At 36.7% G+C, this 15,907-nt stretch overlaps 2 protein-coding genes across 2 annotated transcripts; one reads left to right on the top strand and one right to left on the bottom strand.

Annotated features, from left to right (window-relative positions):
* The first annotated feature begins 2,751 nt into the window (after positions 1 to 2,751).
* On the top strand, positions 2,752 to 11,562 carry atk (artichoke). Its single transcript, XM_089740207.1, has 4 exons — positions 2,752 to 3,162; positions 6,784 to 6,985; positions 7,124 to 9,747; positions 9,919 to 11,562. The coding sequence occupies exons 2-4, from the start codon at positions 6,846 to 6,848 to the stop codon at positions 11,409 to 11,411; spliced, it is 4,257 nt and encodes a 1,418-aa protein (XP_089596333.1). The 5' UTR covers positions 2,752 to 3,162; positions 6,784 to 6,845; the 3' UTR covers positions 11,412 to 11,562.
* Positions 11,563 to 13,135: 1,573 nt separating this feature from the next.
* On the bottom strand, positions 13,136 to 15,907 carry LOC114245865 (inosine triphosphate pyrophosphatase). Its single transcript, XM_028178172.2, has one exon. The coding sequence runs from the start codon at positions 15,797 to 15,799 to the stop codon at positions 15,227 to 15,229; it is 573 nt and encodes a 190-aa protein (XP_028033973.2). The 5' UTR covers positions 15,800 to 15,907; the 3' UTR covers positions 13,136 to 15,226.

Here is a 15,907-nt window from a genome sequence, read left to right as displayed (position 1 = left end):
CTACATGTTTACCCAGTGGTAGATTTACAGTAGGGGCAGTCGGGGCAAGTGCCCAGGGCGGCAAAATTTTTTTTTTAGTCTTATCAAGATTGTTCAGTATAATTAATTAATTGTATTAATTAATCATTTTCTGTTTAATTGATAATTCAACAAATTCAATTCATCCAAAAAAAAAACAATATTTATTTATGTTTTTGGAATATGTATATAAAATATGATAAAGTTTCTGCAATCAATTAGTTATTTTAATTTTGAAAAATACAATATAATATAAACTATAATTCTTCTTCCTATTCGTACACTCTTGACAGAGTGGTCGTGGTCATGCATCAGTCGGATCCTGCGATACCGATGCTCTCGCGATGCGACGCCATGTGGCACGATGTTTCGCAGAGTGAGAGCAAACATTTATGTTGGAGTGAGTAACAGATTTTATGAGGTCGGTCCATCGTGTTGGAGATCGTCCGCGAGATCTTTTGCCCTCGACTTTACCTTGCACCACCAACCGCTCAATGGAATCCTCATTACGAGTAATGTGCCCGAAGAACTTGAGGATTCGTAATTGGACTGTTGACGATAGTCTCTCCTTGATGTTGAGCTCTTTCAGGATCGAAATGTTGGTACGGTGCGCGGTCCACGGAATTCTGAGGAGACGTCTACAACACCACATTTCCAATGCGTCAATCTTACGACGGTCTTGCATCCTCAGCGTCCACGTCTCAGCCCCATACAGAAAGATTGGAAAGACCAGGCATCTCATTAACCGAACTTTTGTGTTTTTGGTTATTCTGCGGTCTCTCCAAATCTTTGTTAGCCTCTCAACTGAGGATCTTGTCACGGCGCAACGTCTTCGGATCTCATCTTCGCAGCCTCCAGCGTTGGTGATAGTGGAGCCTAGATATACATAGCTATTAACTACCTCGCATCCCGCTATATGTTGGACTTCCGGTTGGTTGATGTTAGCACGATCTACGATCATCATTTTGGTCTTATCACGATTGATCGCAAGTCCAAAATCCAACGCTGTAGTCTCCAGCCGGCGAAGAAGCACCTCGATTTCGTCTCTGGTTGACGCCAAGAGGGTAGTAGTAGTGTAGTAAACTATAGTTATTATACTAATATATTTTAGGTAAAATTCCAGTATTGGGGTGAATTTTTTTCCGGTGCCCAGGAGCGGCATTAAGTTTAAATCCGGCCTTTTTACCGCATATTTTCCAGAAGATTCAAAAGGTACCATAGCATAGTAGCTAGGTGTGCAGCATGCTTTTCCCGGCGTACTAACGATTTCTTAACTTCTTCTAACCGAATGACTAGTACCGTTATTATTATAAATCAAATAACGTAAAACACCATTACGTCACCTGAAAAAGCGTTGTTAGATTTTATCTCATGCAGAGTTAAGTAAGTGTTTTGAAACCAGTTCATAGGTTTGAAACTTTGTATTGATGTAGAGTTCTTTTAAAACTTATAATATGTAGGTAGGTAATTTAATTCTAAGTTGTAATTTATTGATGCAAGAACTTTTGCCAACTTTATTGAATGCTCTATAAAATAAATTGATAAATAATTCGATATATCCTTCGATTGTTATTAAAGAAATATATTAAATTAGAAAATAAGGTTTAATTATTTACTAGAAACTTTTAATTCACTATTATTTTAACATGATGATAAAATCTTCGAATACCAATTCTATTATACTTATAACCCAACACCTTCCTTATTACGACATTGGACAATTAAATCAAGATATATTACTGCATGCCTGTTTTTGCAACGTGTGTCAAAGATCAAACATGTAAGAAGTGTCATTGTTTTATGCTTTTTGACATTTTACAGTTCATATTAAACGCAACATAAAGGTCACGATCCGAACGTGACGAACAATTTGTATTTTTATTATTATAGAAGTTGGTTGAAGAGTTCCGGATTATGAAGTTACCGAAGCCTATAGACACTTGAATGCCAAAATCCAGGTTCCTGAAATAGTGTGTGAAGTCTTTATAATATTGTCACACACTGTATGCTCTTCAATTTGGAACTTCACCCCAAAACCTCCAATCAGTAAGAGCGCGTATAGATAAAATGAGACCTTGTTCATTAAGGCACGTATGCTTAAAAAAACTAAAATGCACATAAGTACTGGAAAAGTTGAGAGTTATTTTATATAACAGGGCAGTGTTGCCGAAGACGATAAAAATTTGTTGATCCTGTATTTCTGTTTTATTCGAATTTTTATTTTATTTTTATTCCTTAAGTGCGTGAACGAGTTCACGGCCCACCTGATGTTAAGTGGTTACCAGAGCCCATAGACATCTACAACGTAAATGCCGCCACCTACCTTGATATATCAGTTTTAAGGTCTCAGTATAGTTACAGCGGCCGCCCTACCCTTTAAACCGAAACGCATTACTGCTTCACTGCAGAAATAGGCAGGGTGGTGGTACCTACCCGTGAAGACTCACGAGATGTCTTACTATCAGTAATTAGGCAAATTATAATTTTGCGGGTTTGATTTTTACTACAAGATGTTATTCCTTCACCGTGGAAGTCAATCGTGAAAATTTGTTAAATACGCATTTCATTAGAAAAATTGGTACTTGCCGGCGGGATTCGAACACTGGTGCATCACAAGATACGAATGCACCGGACGTCTTATACCTTTACGTCGGCCATGACGACTTCTAAAATGTACGTATCAGTTCTTACGTCTTAACAATGACCACAGCATTAGTTTTACCCGATAAAAGATGCCGTCGCGTAAGGCATTGGCACGTCTGAAATACCTTAACTAGTCATGGGCGATGGCACGCGCCACAATGGTGAAAGATAAGTTACTTGGTGCGCATCGAACTGTGAACCGAAAGTCTGGTGTTTACATGCGAAATAAACTTCGTCTCCCAGTTTGTGCTTGGCTATCATAGGCCTCGCTAGTCCAAAGGTCTTTTACATTGTACAGTGAGTCATAAAGTCTCCCGTAAACGTCTCAAGGACTTTCGTCTTTGATAAAAAGTTTCCAAAGTGCCTAATGTCAGGTCATCATAAAATGTGTATGTACGCACCACTTGAAGTATCTCGTATTGTGTCGTGACTATCGTGAATAAGCCAGTGTATTTAATATCTACAAGCTAGCATTGGCGTTACTTAAAACAACATTAATAAGTAAAACTTTTTTTTAAGGGTTTTTATTGTACTATTTATTTTTAAGTATTTTAATAGCTGCATATCAGTTGAAATAGAATAAATGTCAATAGTTTGTAAAAATGCAATGGTAATAAACCTACACAAAGATTAGTAAATTTGTATATCTTATAAGGTCATTAATTCACGGTTTTAAAAGCTAAAAAACGAGGATTTCCCCGATTATATCCTATTAATCACTATTTTTGATTATACTATTTAATATCAGTTTTTTATAATTCATAAAAATTTGTAAAATGTGTCATCGTCTCGCGAAAATGCCTTACACAAAGTACATGCTACATACACTAATTTTTTACTACATCTTAGAAGAAATAAATAATACCAGGCTGTTTTAAAATATTTGAAAATTGTTAATCTTTTATGTATTTTTAAATTATAATACAATAAGACGAAAAATCCATTCATGCCAAGGTTTGATTTTCTGCTAAATTAGGACAACAATATTGTCCAAGAATTTTATTCCACAGTGCGTTGACAATATCACAAGCATTAGTAACTTGGAATTTAGAGTTATTAACCCATTACCAATTCAGTACTGTGTGTTCAGGGCACACAGTATGTTATCTGGTTGGAGTCGTAGACATAATTAAAATTATTTTTACCTTTTAATCCCGCGTTTATTATTCTTATTTTATCAACCGTGGCTACGCCACTAAGCATGCGAAACGTTGAGAACAATAATATTTAAAATAATAAATGCGAGATTAAGCCGTATAGGTTTCATTAAATACACATATTCTTGTTCCCAGCATTTTCGTGTTACTTCAAGCCTTTTTCATTTCAAATACTTACTCTTACTTTAATATGGATTTTCTACATTTTTGTAATGTATTTCTCTACATGTTTTTTGAAATTGTTCTTGAATATGCTTTGGTACCTTACGTTTTTGTAACATACATGTGCATTACGAATGGTATGGACGTATTATTGTGATGTGTCACAGTTAGATTTTTTTTTGGGTCATGTGGATATGCAATTTGGGCTTTCCGCGCTGGCATGATACTAAAGTGGAGATACACCAGTCGCGTGCATGGAGGTTAGCTCGCCACTAGTAATCAACAGCAAGAGCATCTGCTTCCCCCTGTAGGATAAAAGGCGGCTACTTCCAGTCGCTCTGACTATGTTGGCGTGCTGGGGGAGCGGCAGCGGCGCCAGTAATTTCACGTTCAGAGGTTGGCCCATAAATTCCGTATAGTTCCTCAAAAGCCAAGGAACTAGGTTAACGAGGTGAACACAGAAAGTCCAACGAATATCGAGAATGTGAATGAGGTCCTTCGAAGCCCACGCCTCTAACCACTATGTGGGCTTCGCCAGGTGACGCTGTGAGGGGCCTGAGAAACCATAGACCTGGGATTTGTCGAGCACACACGGCCCAGTCTTTAAATCCTGCCATTCTAGCAGTGGCAAGACCGCGACAGAATTGTGGAAATTATACCCCCGCACTACGTAATAAATAACTCCCGGAGGTCTCTCTTAAGCACTTTGTCATACCTAATGTTCTACAGCAGAGGTTGGAGAACTGATTCCTGCACAACAGCGAGCATTACCAGATTTGTGGAGATTGGTGACTGAAGATTGTAAAGGCCTACCCACTGAACGACTCTCCTGCACTTTTGCCCAACGCCTAATTCCCGACCGAGACGAAATGTCAGTATACCAATGTTTCCTGTAGTTCACACTGACGCACAGTTTAGCTCTGTTCTGGCTTGTGGGACAATGAAGAACGCATTTAAATGCGCGCCATGGTGTGAATTACAGATGGCATTTAAACAATATGAAAAATAAAATAGCATGATTACTTTAAAACTTCAGTGCTTAATTAATTTATTTACTACAGTAAATTAAGCGTAAATGTTAAATGCACTATTTTATTTATTGCTATCACGGCGTACATCCAACATGGTCGCATTAAGCATGACTGGTGGTAGGACGTTTTCTGAGTCCGAACGGGTAGGTACCACCACCCCGCCTATTTCTGCCGTGAAGCAGTAATGCGTTTCGGTTTGAAGGATGGGGCAGCCGTTGAACTATACTGAGACCTTAGAACTCATTTCAAGGTGGACGGCGCATTTACGTTGTAGATGTCTATGAACTCCAGTAACCACTTCACACCGGCGGGCTGTGAGCTCGTCCACTCATCTAAGCAATAAAAAAAAAGGATTTTTTATGGTCGTAGTGATCATTGTCGAGCGTGTTTTTTTCTTATGAATGAGGGATTACTGGTGGCCCAGAGGCCTTTCCAGTTGCAACAGGACAGGTGGGCGAGCAAGGCCTCACCTAGGAGGGATGCCACTGCTTGTAACAATTACATATTATGTTTTAAACATGCCGTATTTGATCAGTTAAAGGCTTATTTCTGGAAGTGAAATTAAACAGCTAAGTACTTAGTTAATTAAGTTTATGAAACGAACATGTCAAGTCTGAGGGGCTATGTGACGTTTAAAAAAAATACACTAAATAAAAAATAATTTATTTATTTGATAGCGTAATTATATTACCTACTCTCTACACATGCGCCTTGTGCAGTCATGCTACGGGATGATGTGTGCGACAGTTAGAGATAAGTGCGATAGCGGTAACATAATGATATTTGTCCCGTTGGCCGCTCATGTTTGTTCAGTATGTATCTTAGATATATGTACACGTATTAAGCGATGCTTTAACAAGAACATTGGCGGTGAAAATGTCACTTTAATTGCAAAAACAATTAAGAGAGCTAGCAATGATCGTAAACTATGTATTTTAATACACGCAGATGTTTATTTGAAATGTAATATTTATACTTTATTTTAAAATTATTATTATTTATATTACTTAGAAAATAATTTACTATATAATATCTGTTTATATAGTATATAAAGTACCTAATAACTTTTACTTTACTTTGCTATTACTTTCATTATTTTTATAATAATATGTCTATGAATACCAGATACTACTGCTAAATGTAAAAAAAAATACATTTTGATCATACATCTCCAATTTCTGCGGACGGGACAGGCAGTTGCCAAACCCTTCAATTGATTGGATCTTTTTTGTCATTAATCATACAATACCACATAATGGGTGTTTAACAAAATGCATATCAAAATATGAAGATAGATTATGATAAGAAAAAAAAAAGGAAATCGGTTACGTCCGCATCGCGCCGTTAATAATTCATTATAGGTAGGTACATAAATAAATGCCAAAACTCCAAATACTCACTGTAACAACTGCCGTAACTAAATCAACAATCGCAGTCTGACCTACAAAGTTTTAAGGCCTTCGAAGGAATTGCGTAATTGAATGTGATGTAAAGTATATTGCACGTTGGTCACATAGATCGCGAATTGAATGAGTGAAAGTGCCAAGAGCAGCGGAGCGTTCTACCCAAACTATTGTTTCTGTATTCGCATTGTTTTCAGTCGTGGCATACCGGTCCTTGACGCGTATTCCGTTCATTCTATTAACTGCTCTTTAATGAAAGCCATCGTCGCTTAAATTATTTACCTATTTATTTTATGTTTTCAATTAATTAACCGTAGAACTAAAGTGCCAAAAAATAATAATTTTTATTTCAATTAATTACATTCGCAGGTAAACAAGATTCGTGTTCGTACGTACTATGATACAATGATCCTAAAAAGAAATAGAGAGGAATGGATACTAAAACTTTGTCGAAGATTTCATTTACATTTCTCGTAATAGTTGTAGCGACGTCAGGACAATCAATATGTCCATCTCCAGAAACTATACTTCCGTGTATTTGCACTAATCGAAATGAGGATATCCAAATATGGTCAGTTTCAGTACATTATTCAACATTAGGTCTATAACGCTATATAATTCGCTTTGTCATGATGTATGTACAATATTATATATGTAATTATTATTTAACATGTCAAATACATTTCATACATGTTTTGTTTCCCCACAGGTGTACGCACAGCGACTTATCGCAAGTTTCAAAAGGTCTCCAAAGAATAGGAGAGTCTATTGGGAAACCTATAGATGAGCTCATTATAGAAAATAATTACCTCCCTTCTATACCTGGTAAAATATTTCAACATGTGCAAGTTCTGAGACTTATGCTGCGGTACAATGGATTAGAACGATTATCGGCTGCGTGGTTAGAAACACAAGAGAAAAATTTAGTTGAAATTTTCATTGTTGAAAATGAATTAAGGAATTTTCCTGCAGACAGCTTATTAAAGCTTCAAAATCTTCAGGCAATAACTATACAATCACAAAGTTTGAAGCGGATACCGATATTCAAAAATTTGCAGAAACTGCGATATATTAGTGTACAGTCTGAAAATTTGCACGCAATTAATGAAAATACATTTGAGAACTTACCAAATTTAGACAAGCTCTTCATTCAAGGCAGTCCACTTCTTCGCATTGTAAAAGAAAATGCATTTTATAACTTACCGAAACTTCGGAGATTAGAAATCACAAATTGTGGAATTAATATTATGCACATGAGGGCGTTTTCCTTAATACCGTCTTTAAGTGAACTATCCCTAAGCAACAACATGATCTTAGACGCCACAATGGTTGGTAGAGCTACAAGAGATATTTCTACGCTATCACACTTGAACTTAAATCACAATATAATCGATAAATTGAACGAGGGTGCTTTTGTGGACCAACCCATGCTGGAGAACCTATTTCTGGCAAATAATAACATAAGCATCATACATCATGGAGCATTCCACAGAGTGCCGAAACTGAGGATAGTTGATTTAAATTACAATAAAATAAGACAAATCCATCCTGAATCATTCTTACAACATTCAGGCAGTGGCGTCGAAGAATTAACACTCATTGGTAATGAAATCAGACATATATCTGAATTTCGTGCGTTGCTCGACGCGTTACCGAGATTAAAATTTCTCGATTTAAGTGACAACCTTCTTCAGGAAATACCTAGGGGTGCACTAAGAGGTCACCCGAGTTTGGAAAGATTGCATTTAAACAAGAATAGCATCAAATTTATACAAACCGATTCATTCGTGGCAATGCCCTCTCTACGAGAATTACATTTGAGCAACAATACTTTATCCGATGTTAATGAAGGCCCATTTTGGAATTTACCTGCACTCAAAGGATTGGACTTGTCATATAATTATTTTCAACGTCTACAGCCAAAACTATTGTACAACTTACCTGCTTTGCGTCGCATAAACTTTAGCCATAATCAATTAAAAGTAGTCGACCCTATAACATTTCTAGAAATACCGCTAGTTGAATACGTCAATATATCAGGAAACGCACTGGTATCTTTGCATCCTGCAACATTTAGGAATCTCGAAAATCTTTATGAATTAGATGCGAGTTTCAATAAGCTTATAGAATTTGTTCCGGGACTGCCAAGAGGGCTGGAACAGCTATACTTGCAGAGAAATCAAATCACTAGTTTGCCTCTTACACCTTCGCCTGATCTAGATTTACCGTCACTAAGATCCCTTGACATTTCAAATAACGGCATCCAAAAAATTCCTTTCGGTAGTTTGAAGACGCTTCATAATCTAAGAAGACTGTATATGGAAAGAAACGGTTTAAGGCAAATTGATACATCGACATTTAGTGACCTGGAAAGATTAGAGATATTGGATTTGAGTGAAAATCAAATTATGACTATTCATCCGAAAAGTTTTAGTAAGCTTATTTATCTAAAACAAGTGAACTTACATGGAAATACGGTTGAGAATTTTGATTTCATGACTGTTCAAGAAAATGAGAAGTTATCTTTATTAGACTTAAGCAAAAACAAATTGAATACTCTCAGTCCCAGTATACTGAACAGAGCACTTGACATAGAGACTTTAAATATTTCGTCGAACAGTTTGAACGAATTACCATCTACCCTCAATCTTTTGTCAAAACTGAAAATATTGGACGGCAGCAATAATCACATAAAAAATTTCGCTGGCAATACTATTAACAACTTACAAACACTAATTAATATTAGACTACCGAACAATAAAATTCATGAATTACGTTCTGCCAGTTTTAAAGGTCTAAGAGATTTAGAAACCATTGATTTAGACAATAACAATATTGAAGTCATGCATCAAAAAGCCATTAGCGACTTGCCTAAATTAGTATCGATATACCTTGGAAGAAACCATGTTATCGATTTGCCAGATTTAGTATTTTCCAACCTGCCGAAATTAAGAGTCATAGAATTACAAGGAAATCGTTTGCAACATATTTCTACCAGGGCCTTTGACAATGTTCCTTTGGTACAATACCTCAATTTAAGTAATAACCAAATAACGAAGATTGATGGTTCAGGATTGAAGCTGTTGACGTCATTGGAAGTACTTGATTTGAGTTTTAATAAATTGACAGGAATAACGAGGTCGTCGTTTCAATACATGGAATGGCTGGTTGAACTCAATTTAGATAACAACTTGATATGCCACATTAGCGACCAACCGTTCGATTTAATGCCTCGCCTAAAAGTACTTTCGTTACGCCACAATAAACTACGAGCCGTGTCTGAAACGCCTTTTGAGAAGCTAAGGAATAACATTGCTATTTTAGATTTCGATGGTAATTTTTATTTTGATCCAATTGTATCCTATAAATATTTCTTATACATTTTCGTAATCAGGTATTTTTAATATTTACTTGTATATAATATACATATAATAGGTTTTACATATACATAGTTATTTATTTTATAAACTTTTTTAATTTGCTTCCGGAATTTTGTTGTTGCAGGTAATCCACTGATTTGTAACTGTGCGATCATTTGGCTCAAGTCCTGGCTTTTAGAATCGTCATCGGTGGGCCCGAAATGTGCTGATGGAACTTACGTAAAGGGAATGCCATTTACTCATAGTGATTGTTTTAATATTCATATATCAGAAGACGATTCAAAATTATGTTTTACCCATGAAAATGAAGCATTGCTACCAAATCTGGCTACATCACAAGTATTTTCGTCTCTAGATAAAATCAAAGATTATGCAAGTGAGATAAAAAATGATTATCACCCTAATAAAGTTCATAGTAGACCATTGCCAGAAGAATCTGATTATTTTTACGATGATTATATTGATTATCCATATAATGATACTATATTGAGTGGTATTAATAATGCAATTACCGAGTTGAATGGAAATAGATCTAAGGAGAACCTTGGCATGACACCGACGCTTTATGCTGAAATGAAGAATACTTCAAGTACTAAGCCAAACCTGAGCACAAATGAACCAAGCAGCAGTTTCACATTTTTCGGTATGCCTCTACCACCAATAGATATGAACAAATTACTGAATTCTGGACGTAAAATAGATTGGCCGCAAAAAAGGATCCCGTATCATGGCAACAACTACCAAACGTCAGAACCACCAAAATTTGAAACCGGCGGTTTCAGTCCCATGCTTCCGTCAACTGCTGGAGGCTTCATGCCCATTCCTGGTCCTACGGTTAATTTATCCCACACTATATCAAACACCCAAAGTAACGTAAAATATAACAAAAAGGCAGAAATAGAAAAATCTGTTATTGCAGTGGCGACGCGGCCGCCATTGACAATTTTGAAAAATAACACCGTTCATCAAAAAATGAAAAGTGAAATTCACGAACTCCAAGCCTATTTAGACGATCATAACAGAACTCAAATAGCTTATAATAGAACAAAAAACGTTCAAGAAGAGAAAACTGCACCAAACAATCTTAGTAAGTACAACTTAATGGAGTCTAATTTAACATTAACTCAAGTTACGGAGAAAGAAAGCTTGTTAATTACCACAGATACAAGCAATGATATGTCACTTCAAGCGTGGATGGAAAGCAGTACTATGTCTTATTCATCTACACTAAAATCACCAATGCGAAAGCACATTGAAAAACAACCTACAGCATTATCAGCTGTTCTGATCCCAAATAATTTGGAACTGATGCGTAACCACAGTAAGAGGCCAGCAACTATTACTAAAGTTAATATGCCGCATTTAGAACAACATTCTACCTTATATAATTACTCCCCAATAACAAATCGGGAAGGGAAAACAAGGTTTTCAGAAATCACGAACACCGTTAATACAAAAAAGCAACAGATTGACGAGAATGATTGGTACTACCAAAATTACAATAAAACAGACGTAGACCCATATATAGCACCCGGCATACATGCATCAAAGTGTACTTTAGTAGAATTTAATAATTATTTAAAGATTGTAACTCTATTAGTTGTAGTAATAATTTAATTTCATTTGAAAATAAGCATACTAGTATTTGTGACACGTGCGTTCAGATTAATTTTAAAAAAGTAGATCCGCTCACGCAACGTTAATTTTATGTATATTTATAACAATGTTACTTAAAAATTAATAAATATGAGTATTACACATCTCAAAATAGTTTCATTTTTAATAGAATATTTGTAAATATTTGTAATAAATAATGAAAAACGACACAAAATTACCATCCCAGTTACCCTTAGGACATCAGGGGCTGGTGACCGTTTCAGGGAACAGCTTCGGCAATTTCCCGGTAACTACATTGCCGATCTTGCGGACCGTATTATAAACATTCGACGTCGCCCAAAATACGTCATCTCGAATCCTCCCGATACACTAACGGTCTTTTAATGTACCCCAAGCACTTCAATGTCCCACTTTCAGCACTAAATAACAGTTCAAAAATCCTCCAGAATGGCGCTAGCACGGGCATATGATATGATATGAATTGAGCATTTGTTAACTGATTGAAGCTCATCATACGAGACTACTTGTCGAGCCGTTCGTTCCAATATCGAGTCGAGGGAACGCGCTCTCGCCCCCGTCACGTTACAGCCGGAGTCCCGCAAGGCTCCGCCCTCTCCCCGTTACCGTTCAGTTTGTATATCAACGATATACCCCGGTCTCCGGAGACCCATCTGGCGCTCTTCGCCGATGACACGGCTATCTACTACTCGTATAGGAAGAAGTCGTTGTTGCATCGGCGACTCCAGACCGCAGCTACCACCATGGGACAGTGGTTCCGGAAGTGGTGCATCGACATCAACCCCACGACAAAACCCGCAGTGCTCTTCAAAAGGGGTCGCTCTCCGAATACCACTTTGAGCATCCCACTCCCGATTAGGCGCATTAACACCTCCGCCTTCCCCATTCGCCCAATCATGATGTATGACCAACCTATACCGTTTTCCCCGAAGGTCAAATACGTCACCCTCGACAGAGGGATGACATTCCGCCCCCAGATAAAGACGGTACGCGATCATGCCGCCTTCATACTAGGACACCTGTACCCGATGATATGCAGGCGAAGTGAATTGTCCCTTAGAAATAAGGTGACACTCTACAAAACTTGCATAAGCCCCGTCATGACCTATGCAAGTGCAGTGTTCGCTCACGCGGCCCGCACTACCTTCAAATCGTTCCAAGTTATTCGAGCCCGTTTTTGCTGGATAGCCGTCTGAGCTCCGTGGTTCGTCAGGAACGTTGACCTCCAAGACGACCTGGACTTAAGAGTGCATCAGTAAGTATCTTCAGTTGGCGTCGATGCGCCACTTCGATAAAGCGGCACGACACGAGAGCCCTCTCATCGTGGCCGCCGGTAACTACATTCCTGATCCTGCGGACAGAACGGAAAGCAGTCGACGTCGCCCCAAACACGTCATTTCGGATCTTCCCGATCCACTAACGGTGCTTTTAGGTACCTCAAGCACCGGTCCTCATTCTCGTCGAACCCGTCGCTTGCGACGAAGGGCTCGACGAGTAAATTAACCCTCAGATACAGCCCACTGAGTTTCTCGCCGGGTCTTCTCAGTGGGTCGCGTTTTCGATCCGGTGTTAGAGTCTGCGAAGCACGGCTCTTGCTAGGGTTCGTGTTAGCAACGTCGTCAGATTTGAGCCCCGTGAGCTCACCTACTAGTTAAGGTTACGCTGAAATAGCCTCTCAGCCAGGTAGGGAAAAAAAATGATTGAGGTTTACTGAGTTACAAAATTTAATACATTTCATGACTAGCGTAGTTAGTGACAATGTAATTGAGTGTAATAAACAAGACCTCACATGGTTACGTATAGTCGGATTTTTTATTAGACGAAGTCAACTGACGTTTACTGTGTTGTCAGTTTTTGATGAAATAAAAATAGTGCTGTCACAAAGTGAACGATTGAAAAAACTCCTAAATTAATGAAATTGCCTGGATTGTCTAGTGAATAGTTGGTGTGCCGAATTGCCGATATCGGGTACGGGGTTCGAATTTTAGGCGTGCTTTGTACATACCAACGAGTTTTCGACAAAATATTATGTTCCTATAGTATCTACCTGTACTGAATACCGAGTGTTTTAAACATTAAGAAAAACATTGCGAGGAAGCTTGTAAGACTGTCCTATTTCCAATACAGTTGAAATTATACAAAAATAACACAATAGTTGAAATTATAGACTTATAAAATATAACAATTATGGGTAGGTAATGAAAATAAAAAAACTGATTGTAGTTACATACCACTAGTAACATATATTGGAGCACTTTAATACAATTTTATTGTAAAATATAAATAATATTCTTTTATAGTTTGAAATTAATGATTAACTCTTCACACTCATTGTTCATTCATGTGATTGAACGAGAACTGAACGCATCACTATTACTTTAAATATAGCAACATTATTTCACAAAGTGACATTAGCTACTGTCAGCTGGCTTCGTCTAATTAAAAATCCGACTATAGTCCAAACTAATATCGTCAATATAACCTAAAATTATTGCTGTGGTAAAACGTGGAGACATCGATTGCATTTTCTTATCAGCTTTAAATAAAATACTTTTAGTGATCTTGTATTGCTTACAGTTCTTTCGTCCTTTTTTATTTCTCTATGTTATTCAAATAACTTACGACGCCTTTTTTTAAATTTACACGGTTTTTTAATTTGACCACTATTTTAACAGACACTTTTTCACACACAGAGACGGTTCTGCTTACTCTACCCTCCATAATTATATTATACTGTAGATGGAATGTCACACAGCACACGCCATTAATATTCTTTCATTTGTAGTCTTATCTATGATTGATGATTAGGGGTGATATAGAGCCTATAATTTTAGTATGTACCTATTTTTTTCAGTTTTCGAGTCTTAGTCATAAAGCTTTTAGGGTTTAATCAACACATGGACAACATGAAAAATCTGTAAAATAAAAAGGAAACGTCATAATTAATTTAATGAAAATAATAAAAGCTAGATTTAACTATAAATAAACTTTTGTCAAATCTACCTTGAATGAAAAAAACTTTTTTGCACTGGTATCATTAAAAAGAAATCAATTCTTAAGGAGAGAGCTTCATAAAATAATGTTTTTTTTAATAATATTTATCAGTCGAAGATCTTCACTTTGTCGTTCATTACTAACTGGTGACCTGCAATGATGCATCTGCAACTTTCACATTTATATTATAAATTTATAATTTTTAAATTTATAATTTATATTATAAATGTGACACCAATGTTGAGTACAGCTACACAAAACACGATATCATCAAGGCATCCAACAGCAATTAACTTTGTATCCATAGCAGTTATAGTCTATAATTATATGTTTCGATAGAATAATCAATCTGGAAAACACTTGAATCACAATCTTTAAAATCAATTTATGTATTCACAAGTTCCAAATAAAATTTAACTATTGGTCTTCTGAACAATAGCTCCGACTTGGTGGAATATCTTCACTTTCCCATTTCCTATGGTTGTGGTAACATTTTCATATACATGTGGTTAAGATTGTATAAAACCCAACATTACATTGTGAATGACCTTTTTGGCAAATTGCATTGGGGGCTGGAGTCCTAAATAGAAAAACTGGTAAAGGTATATATTTCATATATTTCCTGTCTCCCAAACCCCAACATTTATGGTAGCAAAAATTGGTAAGATAATGTTTCTATACTCACACATGTTTTCCTGTATATTAGTAGGACTAGACTCTTTTTCACTGAACTAACTGGTAAAAAATAACATTTTACCTATGAAAGTTTTCATTTATTGTTATTTATATTATTTTTTTAGGTTTCAATTGTTTGTGTTTTCTATAAAATAGTTTCTTAGTTTTTCTAGAGCCTTGTATCTGTGTGAAATTAAATTCTTCTCTGTTTTTGGTAATTCTGCATATGTTTTGTTGTAACCTGCTGGTTGGAAGACACAATCCCATCCAAAATCCCTCGTACCTCTCGGTTCTACGATTATTCCTTTTGTTCGTCCTTGGAACAGAATGACATTATCTTTCTCACCACTACAATAGGCAAAAGTGCAGACGGCTACAGCAGATTTATCCTCCCATCCAGCCAATAATCTGGGCAGTCCTTCCGGCTTCAATTTATCAAGGAACCATTTAATATAAGGACCGGGCAGGCCACATAATGCATTGAAACATAAACTCGTATCTTCCACAATTACAGCCTGCTTAAGGAGTCGAGCGGCCTCTTGGCATTTTTTTATTGACACTTCATCAATTTCTCCTTGTAGTTCAGGCAAATCCAATTTGTGACTTACGACTTCAAATGGAAAATTTGCTCCTAATATGGCTCGAAACTCTTCGAGTTTTTTTAAATTTCCTGTGACAAACGTAATGGTTTTATTTGCCATTTTTGAAATCTAGTTGTAGCTCTAAAACACAGATATTTAAATTAATTAATAGGTACCTATGTCCCTCTAAAGTGTAATTTATTATCCTATAACATAGATTATACACTT

Source organism: Bombyx mandarina, chromosome 04 (genome assembly GCF_030267445.1).
Source record: "Bombyx mandarina strain Sakado chromosome 04, ASM3026744v2".
In the NCBI taxonomy this organism is placed as follows: Eukaryota; Metazoa; Arthropoda; class Insecta; order Lepidoptera; family Bombycidae; genus Bombyx; species Bombyx mandarina.
The sequence above is the reverse complement of the archived record's forward strand: the minus strand, read 5'-3'. Positions and strand labels throughout refer to the sequence as shown.

What these genes read in the sequence shown, in the direction of transcription:
- atk (XM_089740207.1), top strand. Translation starts at nt 6,846, where the DNA reads ATGGATACTAAAACTTTGTCGAAGATTTCATTTACATTTCTCGTAATA. An exon ending in AATGAGGATATCCAAATATG is followed by an intron (nt 6,986 to 7,123) that starts GTCAGTTTCAGT and finishes GTTTCCCCACAG; the next exon opens with GTGTACGCACAGCGACTTAT. An exon ending in TGCTATTTTAGATTTCGATG is followed by an intron (nt 9,748 to 9,918) that starts GTAATTTTTATT and finishes TTGTTGTTGCAG; the next exon opens with GTAATCCACTGATTTGTAAC.
- LOC114245865 (XM_028178172.2), bottom strand. Translation starts at nt 15,799, where the DNA reads ATGGCAAATAAAACCATTACGTTTGTCACAGGAAATTTAAAAAAACTC.